Source organism: Prionailurus viverrinus, chromosome B4 (assembly GCF_022837055.1).
Source record: "Prionailurus viverrinus isolate Anna chromosome B4, UM_Priviv_1.0, whole genome shotgun sequence".
Taxonomy (NCBI): Eukaryota; Metazoa; Chordata; class Mammalia; order Carnivora; family Felidae; genus Prionailurus; species Prionailurus viverrinus.
The window spans coordinates 129896156-129910772 of NC_062567.1; the positions used below are offsets into that span (position 1 = coordinate 129896156).

At 59.7% G+C, this 14617-nt stretch overlaps 1 protein-coding gene across 7 annotated transcripts; it reads right to left on the minus strand.

The window, feature by feature from the left end:
• Positions 1-1939: 1939 nt before the first annotated feature.
• On the minus strand, positions 1940-13682 carry LOC125171161 (uncharacterized). Of its 7 annotated transcripts, XR_007154205.1 has the most exons (7): positions 12908-13682; positions 11672-11876; positions 9636-10299; positions 8541-8685; positions 6539-7322; positions 5810-5931; positions 1940-5689 (listed from the first exon to the last, which is right to left on the minus strand). XR_007154205.1 is itself a non-coding variant. In XM_047868338.1 (6 exons), exon 6 carries the CDS (start codon positions 7317-7319, stop codon positions 6081-6083), a length of 1239 nt encoding a protein of 412 aa, XP_047724294.1. In that variant the 5' UTR covers positions 7320-7322; positions 8541-8685; positions 9636-9745; positions 9959-10299; positions 11672-11876; positions 12908-13682; the 3' UTR covers positions 6029-6080. The 7 variants fall into 7 exon arrangements, 4 of the variants coding, with proteins under 4 accessions (XP_047724294.1, XP_047724293.1, XP_047724291.1 ...); XR_007154204.1 differs by having other exon boundaries at positions 1940-5931; XR_007154206.1 differs by lacking the exons at positions 1940-5689; positions 5810-5931 and adding an exon at positions 6029-6261.
• Between the last annotated feature and the right edge of the window lie 935 nt (positions 13683-14617).

The following is a 14617-nucleotide window of genomic DNA, read 5'->3' on the forward strand; positions in this document are numbered from 1 at the left end:
CAGGTTGGTAATGCTCTGTTTATGGACCTCGAGGTGTTTGAAGTAGAAGCAAAACTCTTCTCTTTTTTTTTTTCAGTTTATTTATTTATTTTCGGGGGCGGGGGGGGGGAGAGAGAAAGAGAGACAGCACAGGTGGGGAAGGGGCAGAGAGAGGGAGAGAGAGAGAAAATCCCAAGCAGGTTCCACACTGCCGGTGCAGAGCCCGACGCGGGGCTCGAACCCACGCACTGTGTGAGATCATGACCTGAGCCGCAGTCGGATGCTCAACCAACTTGAGCCCCCCAGGCGCCCCTTCTCGATCCAAAAGATCCAAGGAGACGGAGAGATGGGAGCGTACCCTCTCTGGGTGATCGTGCTTTCTGTCCCTCAGCTTCTGGCTCCCACTGCTGGGGACACCAGGCTCTAAGGAAGAACCCCAGAGCCGCCCCATCTCTGGGCTGCTCAGCGGGGTGCAGAATCCTGGTCTCTTCTTGGTTCTGTGGGAGGTGCCGCCTGGAGTCAGGGTAGTGCTTTATAGAGGGTCGGTGGCAGGCAACTTGAAAAGCAGACATAAGTTGTGGCAGAAAAAGACCCATGACACCTCCTCCTGATGGCGAACGTTTTATTTTCTATTTGTTGAAACACTTTATTTTATTTCAAACTTGCAGAAAGTTGTATGGAACGAACGTCCATATGCTCTTTACCCAAATTTGCCTGGTGGGAACATTTTCCCCATTTGCTTTATCATTTGTGTGCTCTCTCTGTCTCTGTTTATCTATCTATGTATCTCCCTATCTATGTATCTCTCTCTCTATCTATCTATCTATCTATCATCTATCTACCTCTCTGTCATTTATTTCTCTTTCAGATGAAAAAATGGACATGTTGCTGTGTTCAGGTGACCCCCCCACTGCTCTTTACCATATTCATTGCCAGAATATCTCTCTGTGACACAAGGGGCCTGGCCATGGGTCACTGCTGTGGCCCAGGCCCCAGGACGGCCCCAGACATGATCCTAACTCATTACTGGGAGATGTGATCACTGCGCTCTGGGGACCATAGCCTCTGAGGACTTACAACCTTTATAAGGTTATAGAGAAAAGGCAAAAGCGAGTGAAGTAATGTCACCTGCCCGTCTGCAGAGGCAGGGGTGGCATTTCTGGGCACCTTTGCTGGTGTTATGGCCGCCGGTACAAAGGTGCCCAGAAATGCCACCCCCTGCCTCTGCAGACGGGCAGGTGACATTACTTCACTCGCTTTTGCCTTTTCTCTATAACCTTATAAAAAAATAAATGCACGAGGCCATGAACGTGCAGGTCGCGGTGACAGAAAATGGAGGAAATGTGGGCTTTTTTTTTTTCCATTCCAGCTATATTTTTCATTGCATTTTATTTTATTTTTAAAACACATATCTATTTAATTTAACTTTTAGTTAGTTAACATGCAGTGCAATATTGGTTTCAGGAATAGAATTCTGTGATTCATCACTTGCACACAACACCCAGTGCTCATCCCGGCAAGTGCCCTCCTGAATGCCCATCACCCATCTGGCCCATCCCCCACCCACCTCCCGCCACCAACCCTCAGTTCGTTCTCTCTTGTTAAGAGTCTCTTCTGGTTTGTTTCCCTCCCTTCTCTACACCCTCCCCTTTCCACACGTCCATCTGTTTTGTTTCTTAAATTCCACATATACGTGAAATCATATGGTATTTCTCTTTCTCTGATTGACTTACAGCATAATGCATTCTAGCTCCATCCACGTCATCGCAAATGACAAGATTCCATTCTTTTTTATGGGTGAGTAATATTCCACTATATATATATATCTTCTTTTTTAATGTTTATTTTTGAGAGAGAGAGAGAGAGGGAGAGAGAACAAGCACGGGAAGAGGCAGAGAGATTCAAGATTCGAAGCACAGACTCTGTGCTGACAGCAGTGAGACCGATGTGGGGCTCGAACACATGAACCGTGAGATCATGACCTGAGCCAAAGTCGGATGCTTAACCGACTGAGCCACGCAGGCACCCCTACACCACATCCTCTTTATCCATTCACCAGTCTTTGGACATTTGGGCCCTCTCCATAGTTTGTTGTTGATAGTGCTGTTATAAACGTTGGGGTGCGTGCACCCTTTCAAATCTCTATTTTCTCATCCTTTGGGTAATTACCTAATCGTGCAATTGCTGGATGGTAGGGCGGTTCTATATTTAGTTTCCAGAACTGTGGTTTAAATAGACCTGGGGATTATGAAGCAGGAGAAAAAGCCTAACTCCAGTCTCCCCAGAGGCTCCTCCTCCCTCCCTTCTCCCTCCCCTTCTCCCCTGCCCCAGCCTGGCCCCAAGGAGCCTAAGGAGTGAGGGAAGGAGACAGAAGGCAGGGGAGGGGGGACTGGGGACAGTGGAGCTAAGCTGATGTGGGCCCAGGCACTGGGAAAGTGCACCAGGAGCCTGGGACAGAAGGAAGACCGATAGAAAGGAGGGTCCCCCAGACGGAGGAAGGGCCAGTGAGGGGTGAAACGGGAAGGAGAGGGGGCGGCGGGGCTGAGGGTGTGCCACACCAGGACGCCTGCCAGCACCTCCCTGCCGGCTGTTCCAGGACTCATGGGCCTTCCCTGCCCCCGCCCCCCCCCCCCCCCAGTCGGCCCAGCATCCTCTGTGGTGGGAGGGGAGACAGCCAGCTTCCATGCAGGGAGCAGAGGCCGCCCCGCCACTAACACCCCTGTCCAGCTCATTGCCCTCACGGGGACCCTGAGAGATGGTCCCCGGTGTCACCTACAATCCTAAGCCAGGACTCTGCCCCCACTCTCAGCGTGGGCCAGAATCCTCCCTCTGGGGGCTGACTGGGACCTGCACACCGCCCCTGATGGACAGCTGACTCCCCAGGGCCCCCTCCCCGAGGAGACCCCAGCCCTGGGCCAGGTCCCACCTCTTGCCCATCTGCTGGGACCACCTGGAGTGGAGTCCGGGCTACAAAGTCCGCAGGCTGAGGTCCCTGGGCTCAAGTCAGGAATGTGGGCAAGGTCTGGGCACATTCACAACCAAGGTTTCGGGAAATGCCCCGTGGGACTGGGCACCTGTGCACTTCCAGCTTCGCCAGGATGCCCTCCGAGAACGCACACACGTACACGTTTCCACGTGGCAGGATTCCTGCACACAGGGAGGGCAACACTGGTTGGGTCCTACACTGGGTCCCTCAGCCATTCATTCCTAGGTACCCAGGAGCCCCTACTCAGGGTCCCACCCTGGCAGGAACCTGGGATGCAGGGAAGGGACAGGCACGTCCCGCCCTCGAGGAGATCGGGGTCTGGAGGAGACAGGGGAGGGTCCAGGTGACCCCCACCTCTCCGTCCCACAGACTCCCATCTACCTGCCTGTGGACCCTGAAGTCTGGTCTTGGCCCCTGAGCTGAGGGCACGGCCCAGGACTGCCTTCCACCTTGGTCACACGGGAGTGACTTAGATTGTTTGGAAAGTTCTGCCTGTTAAATTAAAGGACATGTGGACTTCCTTTCTGAGAAGTGATAGTTTCCGGTAGGAGACTATCACTTCCTCTCCGCCTAGAAGGGAGCCCTTTTCTTTTTTTCTTTTTGAACGTTGTATCTGAGATAAGGAAATTGCTCGTAAAATCGCACACACTTCTCTACTCGCAAAGAAGCCTGGGTGCCCGATGTCGGGCTTTCCTCACCTTCCCGGGCTCAGAGTTGGGGCCCGTGGGCCCAGCACGTGGGCACGTGGGTCAGCCCCCAGCTCTGCTTGTGACCTCTGACCCCAGAGCCTCTGTTTCCTCCCGGGCGCAGGGCACCTGGGAAGGACCCGTCCTCACGGCTGGGCCGGCGGGCTGGGGGGTTTCAAAGAGCCGCTCCGCTCGCGTCCGTTCAGGCACGAGCCACAGAGCCTGGTGGACAGCCGGCGCTCGGCGAGTGCTGCTTGTTCTCCCTCGTTCCTGCCTCGCGCTGAGTCCGTCAAGTTTACCACGCGGGAACCAGCTCGGGATCCCGGGTCGGCTCCCGGGTCCCGCGGTGGCGCACGCTCAGGGGCCTCCAGCACCAGAGACAGAAAGAGCAAGGATGCGGAGGGGGGCCCCCCCGGAGAGTCAAGGTGACCCCAGGCTCCAGCCCGGGGGACTGCAGGCGACCAGCTGACCTGGGGTCATCGTACAGGAGGAGGGTGCACGGCTCAAGACCTGCATGTGTTCCTTTCTCTCTTTCTTTCCTTCCCTTTTTTAAAATTTAACTTCTACATTTTATTTTAATATTGTACATGAAATTCTACTTAATTACATTGAGGAAAACGGTCATTAAAAATCCCACCGCAGCCGTGGGTGTTAGGAGAGCCGGTGACATGGGAATACACACGGGGGACAGCCCTGGTCCCAGACCCCCCCTGTTCCCCGTGCCCTGCTGAGGGAGGGGACCACGGCTGGGGGCCTGGGACCCCACCCGGAGTTCTGGGGCTCACAAACACTCAGGCACAGTAGAGAAGTCAAACGTCAACTTAAAACATAGGGGAGAGCCGTCAAGATGGAAGAATGGAGACGTTCGAAGGGCATATGCGTCAGGCACGTGCTGTGAATTCGTCCCCCACCAGAAAGAGAAGAGCGAATTCTTGAACAGGCAGCCAGCCAGCCTGCCGCCAGTGGCACGGCTCCCGGCCACACGGCACTCACAGAGCCGGCCAGGCTGGCCACCCGATCGCAGAAGAGCCCTCGGCCCCAGGTGACTGGCGGTTGAGTGGCCTGCCAGGGCGGCAGGTCCCCCCCCACGTGTCCTGAGGTCCGGCGCGCATCCCCCGGGGAACCCAGGCGACCGCGCCGCACCGGGCCGGGAGTGTGCGCTTCGTATCCCGCTTCCCCCTCACCTTGCTGGGCACCTGCACACGAGCTGAGTCCCACAGACATGCTAACTGTGGCCCTGAGCCTCCTGCAGCCCAGGCGCCAGCCAGCTGCCGGATTCTGGAAGCCAGGGCTCCTGGGGGCTTCTGCTCGCTGGTTTCATCCAGACCCTGGGGAGGGGCCCTCTTCCCTTTCACGCCACGTCCTGGCTCACGTCCCCTCCCTGGTGGCCCCGGGCTGCCTCCGGCCCACGAGCCCAGGAGACATTGGCTGCATCACCATCCCCGGGGCGCAGGGGAGGAGAGCCAGGAACCGCAGCAGCCTGTCTCCTGTCATATGACCCCAACTTCCACCCCCTCCAGGCATCTACTGTCGCTGGCAGCCCCTTTATCCCTGGGCTCCTCCTGCCCCATCATCCACGGTGGCCCTGTGCCCTGCTTTGCCCCTCTGCCCCCCTTTCCTTCCATGTCTTTGTCACTTTGCTTGGCCAGGTCTTCCCCTTTGGGGTGCCAGCCCTCCCTGACTGGGTCTCCTCCTCCCCGACGGCCATGGCCATCTATCCCTTCCTCTCTGTCCCTCCAAGGTCTCTCCCTAAAGGATTCCCCTCCCTCACCCCTTAGGTCACCGTGTGAGGGAGGCTGTGACACCGTTTGGGCCCTGAGAGGTGAGCAGAAGTGTGTGAGGAGGTACCGGGGACTCTTGCTGTCCTTCGGGAAGGCCTCGTGCACGCCCACCAGCAGCCGGGGCTCCACTCAGCGGGCTCTGGATTCCACGGAGCCGGCACGAGGGCCACAGTGAGCCCGGCGGCAGGGGGGGATCCCGCCTCGGTGCCGGTCCCGGTCCCCTGCCCGTCCAGTCCCTTGTCTGTGCACCGGGTGCCCTGTGTCAGGAAGGGGCAGAGCTCGCCTTCTGGGCATGGAAGTCCCTCCCTCTGGCTTCCTCTCGGGGGCAGGCCAGTCAGGAGGGGTGAGGACTGGAGAGCCTCCCGCCCCCACCTGACCTCAGAGGGGAGGTTCCTCTCCAGCAGACTCCTTCCTCTTCTCTTGCAGAGCGTGGCTGTCACTTCCAGTCAGTGCTGCTGACAGGATGGCTTGTAGGAGGAGGTTTTTGGTCTCTAGATCCCTGGCCATAAGGGTTGCCCAGAATCAATTACAGTAATTACTTCTCTAAACTCTGAAAACTCTTCTGACAGCGCTGAGTGCCATCTTCATGATGTATATTTGGAACAGAAGAGAGATTTTCAATGACAAGCAAACCTACTCAGTTCTTATTTATTTTTTTTTTTTAGGACTATTTGCTCTGGGCTCATTGCCTTCTGCTGGCTTCATTACATCAATCTGGGGATGGCGGTGAAGGGCAAGTGTACATTTCTTGGGAGGAAGTGTTTTATTCTGCTGTCCAACAGAGGCCTCCTGCGTTCTTAGCGGGACTGAGGCCCACCCTTCAGGCTTTCTGCTCCAGGACAGGAGGGTGAAGGTGAGTGGGGCGGGCGGTGAGACAGGTGGACAGAGGGCACACAGAAGTGGTCTGGCAGCCACAAAGATGGGAAGGGAGGGGGACACGAGGAGGTGGGGAAGCCGAGGCAGGAGGCCTGGGTGGGGCAGGGGTGGAGCTGGCACCCTGGGAGGGAGCAGGTGACCCAGAGGAAGAGGAAGGGGACAGGGAAAGGCCAGAGAGAGAGGACAGAATGGAGGAGGGCAGGGGAGGCCTTGGGGAGGAGGGAGCTCACCTGTGACCTGCAGCGTCTCAGCGAGGTCCTGACTCTGGGAGACCAGCGTGTCCCGGGGCTCGAAGGCTCTTCCCTGGTTGTCCACGAAGGGTTCCCAGCAGTGCTCAAACTCTGCAGTGGGGCGGGGCGGGGCGGGGCGGGAGAGCTGGGCCACAGGGGTGGCCACAGGGTGTCTGACTCTCAGGGACAGGCTTTGCCCTTCATAACGGTGCCGCTGCCCTCTGTCCTCCCGGCGACTGACTCCTTTCACCCCCGGGACTCTTTCTTCAGCCTGCAGTCTCGGCCAGCCGGATTCCCCTCCTCTCGGGACACCCCATGTCTCTCTTGCACGTCCGCTATTCTCCCGCTCGTTCCGGACTCCTCTCCTGGCCCCAACTCTCTCTTCCAGCACGCTCCGCTGTCCCCTGCCGTCCCAGGTCAGCCTGGCCCGTGCCGCCACCAGACGCTTCCGCCAGGGATTCCACTCCTGCCCACGCCTTCGTAGCCAGTCCCCCCAGGCCTCTCCCTGCCCACCGCCCACCCCGGGAGCTCCACACGGACCGGTGGAGGTCATGATGGCGATGCGGGCCCCGGCCCCCCGCAGGAGGCGCAACCCATTCTGAAATCCTTCCTCGGTATAGAGGCGGGAGGCGAAGGGGTGTGGGGTCACGTGTCTGTTCTCCAGGACGGAAAGCAGCTCCCAGGCCTGGATCCGCTGCAGCCGGCGTAACTCCGCGTGGCAGTCCGGCTGACCTCCCTGGGGCAGGCCGAGCACAGAGGAGGCAGGAAAGCGTTGTGTCATTTGCTGTGAACGCAGGGGAGGGGGGGACCAGCGTGAGGAGGCCGAGGTCCTGGCCTCCAGCACAGAATTAGAGGAGGGCCCCCCTCAGCAGGCAGAGGGCGCAGGGTTTCAGGCAGCATCCAGCGCCCCCAGCGCCCCCAGCCCTCCAGGACCAGCACAGGATGGGGCGTTTGTCCAGCGCCCGGGCCCGGGGAGGACTTGGCATCCTGCCCCGCTCACTGTGGTCTGTGCCACTCTGTCCCCGATAGGTCTTCATTTAAATTGTTGCCACTTCACGCATCGTGGGATTGGCATGAAGTTTGGCTTTTAAGCTATTGCATTCAAATGGGATTCAACTTGACTACTGAGTTTCTGGAGCCCCGCCAGGTCTGCGCCCAAAGGAGGGGGCTTCTGGATGCTCACCCAGTGGGGAGGGAGGAGGCCGGGTGGGCTTCAAGGTCACTGGCCTGATGCCAGGGAAGTGAGTGCAACCTCCAGGGAGGGATCCACCCCCCCAACCCCACTCCCACCTGTGGGATACAAAAGGGCTCCCTGTGCAGTGACAAGGAGGGAGGGGCGCCAAGGAGAGAGGCCCCCAGGGTCCATGGGATGAATGTCACTGTGGGGGCTCCTAGGACTGTGGAGATCGGTCCAACCTGTCGAGGGAAGGATTATCAACCAGGAACAGGGGGCGACTCAGGTCGGGAGTGCAAGTGCAGATTCTGGGGGGGCGTGATGGGTACCCCGACACTGACAGGGCCTTCCCGGGCCATGCTGGCGTGGGGAAGAGTGCCCTTGACGGGATCTGCAAGTGGTTGGTGGGGGTCCTACCAGAGCCCCCTGTAATGACGGGCGGGAGGGGATCTCTGAGAGCCAATGGGACTCGGGTTCTCTGGTGGGAGGCTGTCCCAGGCAGGGGCCTGGGGAAAAGCTGACCCCTTGTCCAGAAGCCTTTTCCTCTGTCCTCACCCTCCTTCAGGAGGGGAGTGGCCGAGCCCTGGGCTTCGGGTGACAGGGGCTGACGGTGCCAGACCTTGGGCCACTGTGACTGCTTTCCCATGGGTGGCCCCAAGCCAGCGACCACAGCAGGAACAGTCCCACCTGACTCCAGGCCGACGTGTAGCAGCTGCAGGGACCCCAGGTGACCGCTCTGGGGGACCCCTGTGTCCACTGGGAAACATCTCCCCTGAACGTCCCAGGATTGGGAGGCCCTGCGTGCTGTCGTCAGCCTGGACCACTCACCTTATTGCACAGGATGTCCTTGTGTTGGCCCAGAGGGACCCCGGGGTCACCCCTGGGGAGCTCCGTCTCTTAGCAGAGGTAGGCCTTATTTGGCCACCACTCAAGGTGGAAGTTTTCCAGGAAGGTGTCCTTGTCCAGCAGGCAACTGCCAACAGGGGGGTGGGGGAGAAGCTCAAAGACCGGACGCCCCCGGAGGAGGGAGTGTCATCTTACTGACGTACGTTTGGAACAGAAGAGAGATTTCGCATAAGACGTAAAGATGCTTACAGCTTTAGAAACCTAAACTATCTCTTCTGGGCTCACTGCCACTTGCTGGTTTCTTTGGATCCCTTACCTCACACCCCTGACCCCTGCACCCCACACACCGGCCAGACCCACAGAGGACAGGCTTCCACTCGCTTTGCTGGAGCCACCCAGCCTCCCTCTGGGACCCCTTGTGGGGGCTCCGGGGGGGGGCAGCCCAGTCTGCTCACAGGTGCCCCCCCACCCCCAGAGCATCATGGGACATTCAGACCCTCAGATGGGGCCTCTCTGTCTGCTCCGGTAGGCTCCCATCCCTCCTCCTGGCCTCGGTGTCCCATCCCTGTCCCCGCTGACCCACTCCCCTGGGGCCTTTCCCCCTAGACTTCAAGGGTAAGTAACCATTGCCACATAGTGCACCGAGGCCCTACACATGCCTGTGCCGAAAAAGAGAATACCAGAGACCATTTTTCTTAAACAATCATGAGAATTTCTGTGTTACGAAAATAATGCGTGCCCTTTGCAAAACCGAGATCGTAAAGCCAAAAGAGACTTCCTGGCCCACAGCTCCGAAGGGATTCCCTAGCAGCACAGATGGATTCCCTAGGGGGGCAGAGGAAGCTGAGGAACAGAGGCGTCGGGGATGAGTCCTCGGGAGCCTGGGGAGGCCGGCCGGACAAGCAGACTGGGCATCAGCCCCAGGGGCACGGTGGGCCCAGGACGGGCCAGCAGGAGAGAGGCAGAGAAGAGGAGGAGCCCTCAGAGGCCCGGGAGGAGACCTTGAGGGAGTGGCGGGTCCCCATCGGCCCGGAGCAGGGGCTCAGGAGCAGGGGCCATGCAGGGGGCTGGGGTTACCTGTCCCAGGCCCCGGGCGCCAGCCTCCATGTCAGTCCCTTCACCGTCTCCGGCTCTCTGTCCGCTGCTTCTCTGCCTGGTCACGGTCTATGTCCTCCCCTCGGGGTGCCCTGTAAGGACCTGGGAGCCTTATATGCCATCAGAGCTCCTGGAAGCTGCTGAGTTGGCATCGATGGGCCCCACCCCTTTCTAGACTCAGGCCCCTCGTGCCACCCTCACGGGCATCAACGTGGGAAGAACTTCTCTGCCAACTGCCATATCCCTAAGTCCTCGGGGGCAAGTTTAGGTTTTGGTTTCTCTGTTCTGACAAAGGCCCTTCCTACCTGGAAGCCTCAAGGAGTGTCCAAGGGCAGAGGAGGTCCGGGGAGGGGAGGGTCTCTCTGGGCAGCAGGGACCAGCGAGGCAGGAGGCGAGAGGACAGGTGTCTGTACCCTGGAGGAAATCCCCGACGCAGGACACGGAGCCCCCGGAGGGCAGGCTTCGGGTGACCCGTCCCTGAGTCCCCTTCAGCAGCCGTGTGGGCGTGGCCTGGCCCAGGCTCCCTGGGCCTGCTGGGCTGAGACATCTGCACACCCCGCACACGGCACGACACGACACGACACGACTCCCGGGTAGGGCGGAAGCATCTGGTCTGATTAGCCGCAGCCTGGCCTCAGCCCTGGTCCTAGGAACGGAGGAGGACAAACCTGTGCCGAGCTGTCCTTAGGAGCCCCTCCCCCCACTGTGAATGACTGCGACGTAGACATGGAGCATGTCACTCTTGTCCCCACAGGAGAAACGCAAGGGTCCCAGAGGGGATGGGGCTTGGCCAGGACCCCACAGGGAGCAGGTGGATGCAGGGATGTAGGGATGCAGGCCTCCCACAGGGCGGCCACTGCGCTCTCTCCGTCCACCTCCAGGCCCCAAGGAACGAGGGGGAGTTTGTATTCCAGCCCCAAGAGGGAACCCTGAGCCCCAGCTGGCCACCCCTCTGTCCCACGGACTCCCCCATTCTGGCTTCCCTTTGGCCACCTGGCCTGGCCCCACGTTCCTCCCCAGCCCTCGGAGGATGTGTCTTTCTCGGGGCAGCCCGCGCTGAATCACACCTTGGTCACCTGCACCGAGAGGCAGGCTGTTCACCCTCCCAGGCTGTCTGGTCACAATCCCGAGGGTGGAAACCTTAGCCGGGCGTCCCCTCCTTCTCGGGGGGGAGGCACCCCTGGTCCTGGACCAACAGGAGGGTGTCCCCCCCGACCCCCGGGTCCTGTGCCTTGGCCCCTCCCATCTCCTCCACTCTCTAGCCTGGACTCTGACCCCTTGAGCACCGAGGTGGTCTCCAGGTGAGAGTTTATCTGGCGGGTCCGATCTGGTGCCCACACTTCCCAGGTCACAGCCTCCGCACAAACGGACCAGACACACCCACATTGGTCCTGCCCTCCTGAGCCACAGCCTTCCTCCCTCCCTGCCCCAGGGTTGCAGAGACCAGTCCTGGACCCCTGAGGACTTCCCAGCCGGGTCCCTAGCTCTTTCTTTCCAGTGGGAAGGATATGGCCCTGATGTAGTCCCAGCTGTCCCTCCGGACCCTCAAAGTCTCTCCAGTCACTACGGAAAATCTCCGTAGATTTTCCAGGTGGAGATTCCTGGGCACGAAGCCCCGTGCTGGGGCAGAGGGTGGCTCAAGGAGTGTGGGGTCCCGCAGCACCAGCCCCTGGAAGGAGGAGGGAGGTCCCGGGGAGGCCCTGGAAGAGCCTAGCCCTCCCACCACCACACCTTGCCTTCCCAGGTGGCTGCTGCAGCCTGAACGCCAGCATCCCACTGGGCTCAGCCCCGCATCCCTAGCTCTCCAGAGCAAACGTGCCCCTTTGATCGTTCTGGAGCATCTCGTGGGGACACCGATGGGGGCTCCATTGCAGGGAAGACACTCTCCTTCTGCAGCCCCACGGGCAGTCTGCCTACTGGTCTAGCTCCTCTGCCAGCAGCTTCGAGGTCTCCAGTTCTGGAATATTCCCCCGCACCCCCCCTTCCCCGCCCCCCTGGCCCCTGCCTGGCCTGATCACCGGTGCACTGTCTGCTCCCTCCTGCCCCCCGGCTGCCCCCTCGAATGCAGACAAGACTGGCCCAGCATGTCTCCACGTCGGGAAGTTGCTTTGCAGTGAGTGACCAGAACGTAGGCGGTAAGAGGATCCATGTCCTGGGAAGACCAGAGGGCACGCCACCGGTAACAAGGTTTTTGCTCTTCTGAAGGTCTGCGTCCTGAGCCACCTGTCTGAGTCAAGGCCGTGAGGGGCAGGAGCATGAGGAAATACCGTCTAAGACCAAGGGGGCTTCACCTCTCTGTTCTCATGCCCGTGCCCTTCCGGAAGGATTCCCGCCCCAGCATCCTCCTGCACCCTCTCTCTGGAGGCAGCAGAGGCCCGGGGACTAGTTCTCCCTGTCCCCATCTCCCTGAGCCGGTGGGGGCGGGGGGACACGCTTCGGTAAAGGCCACAGTCGAGACTAGTGATGAACTCTGGGTCCAGGAGTAGCGCTCAACACCGCTGACGTGGCGATGATCTAAAAGCTCGAGGCTACCTCAGTCCCAGGCAAGAAGTAAGAAGGAGGCGATCCTGTCCTCTCGGGGGAATGACAGCCCCCCTCCGCCAAGTCTGCCTCTGGAACGCCGAGTGAAAACGTGCAAAGATCCCTACGTCCAGCTTGAGATCTCCACCAAAGTGTGCGAGGGTCCAAGAAGGGAAGGAAGGATCTGGGTCCCCCATGAGAGTGGACGCGTAGTCTCCTGAGCAGGTGCAGGCCATGCCAGGACTAGCCCCCTCCCGTCAGGAAAACTGGGACAGGGTGGGCTGCCCCGGGAGGGAGACAGACTGGAGCCAATGGAGCCCAGGGAGGGTACAGGGCCCGCCCAGCCTGAGTCTCTCTGGGACTCAGGCAATGGAAGGTCCGGTTAGTGTCTGGAATCCGGGCCAGGCTACTCTGTGTGAGGTCCCAGCTCTGTCGCCCTGTAGGTGGCCTCCTTTCCCTAGAGCCAGGTGGGAGGTCAGGCTGGAGGTGCCCAGCCCAGGGTTGAGTAGTGTTCCCAGGCTGTGTCATGTCCCCTTTCCAGCACCTCGGGGTCCCTGTGTCATGGGCAGAACTCTAAGACCAGGGTCCTGGGAGACAGGGTCCTGGGGAGATGGCGCCCTGGGGTCTTGGGGAGATGAGGTCTGGGAAGATGGGGGCAGGTCTTCCTGGAACCGGTCCTCCGCCAGCACTGACTGTGGGGACCCTTCCCCAGTGTAAGGCCATCTGTCCTCTACCTGATTGCCCCCGGTGCCCAGAGTGACCGCATCGCGGATTTTTTTAGTGACTTGCTCCCAGCGACAGAGGTGGGGCCGCTGTCAGAGTCTAGAAAGCAAAACCAAAGGGCTGATGGGATGATGCGTTTCTTCTAATAATTCTCCTTTCGGGAATGTTGACATCCTTTCAGTTCCTGTCATGGTGACAGTGCTTCTGGGCGGGTCTGCTGAGAACCCCAAAGCAGTTCCTTTCTGTGACATCATCACTCTGTGTGTGTGTGTGTGTTGTGGGTCCGGGCAGGTGCCCGGGCATAGCTGTGCCAGGCCCCACATTTGTAATGTACGGAATGCCTGAGTTCCCGCAGGGCATCCTGAGGTGAAACCACCAGCTGTGATCAAGCATAAACCACCGGGCACAGATCCAGAAAGCCACGCCACCAAAGTCCCTGGGGACGGACACAGAATTTCGGCCACACCCTGACCCCCCTGCGACCCCGGTGCTGCAACTTTGTGTCCGTTTTGCAAACACCTGTCCCACTCCTCTGTGGCGGGGGCTTCTGTCTCTTGCTGGCCGCTCCTCTCTCCCTGCCCCTCTCGGGGCACGGCCCTGGACACCCTATCCTTTGCTCTGCTCCTTCCCCAGGAACTGGCCTGTCCTGAATCTCAGCGGTGACCACTCCGCTGAGGCCACTGTCGCCCCTGCCTCCCTCGCGCCAGACTGCACACGGGATGAGCCACAGTGTTTGGAGCACGGGGTGGATGAACTGCGAGTTGAGTGATTTATTTTCTTTTTCAGACTAAACCACAACTTATTTTCTTTTTAAAATGTTTTTGATGTTTATTTATTTTTGAGAGAGAGAGAAAGAGAGGGGCACGGAGTCCGAGTGGGGGAGGGGCAGAGAGAGAGGGAGACACAGAATTTGAAGCGGGCTCCAGGCTGTGAGCCATCAGCACAGAGCCCCACGCGGGGCTCCTGACTGTGAAGCATCTTTATAGAGACTTTACAGGAAAGACTAAGGCTGCTGCTCAGACACTGGGGGTGCAGGAGGCAGGGTCGGCCCAGGAGACTGGGGGGGAGATGTCTGGATGGGGCTGCAAGTAAGAAGGGGAGAGAGAGAGAGAGAGGAGGGGTGTGGCCAGAGCAGGACCAGGGCCATAAAGAAGGACCTGGAGAGAGAAGAGCTTGTGGGAGGCCTGCATCCCTACATCCCTGCATCCACCTGCTCCCTGTGGGGTCCTGGCCAAGCCCCATCCCCTCTGGGACCCTTGCGTTTCTCCTGCGGGGACAAGGGTGACATGCTCCATGTCTACGTCGCAGTCATTCACGGGGGGCAGGGGGCTCCTAAGGACAGCTCGGCACAGGTTTGTCCTCCTCCGTTCCTAGGACCAGGGCTGAGGCCAGGCTGCAGCTAATCAGACCAGACGCTCCCGCCCTACCCGGGAGTCGTGTCGTGTCGTGTGCGGGGTGTGCAGATGTCTCAGCCCAGCAGGCCCAGGGAGCCTGGGCCGGGCCACGCCCAGGAAGAGAGAGGGTGGACGGTCCCAGAACCTGGGAGCCATCCCATCCTTTAATGGACAAGAGCCGGGTCCCACCCTGAAGGGCGGCTGGCGGGACACCCCATAATCACGGTTTCTCTCGGGGATTCCTTAGAGCCCCTCTTGGGCTGCACAGGGAACAAGATTGTCCGCGGGACTCCTGCCTGGAACATCTGAACGGTAATAGTGACCGAC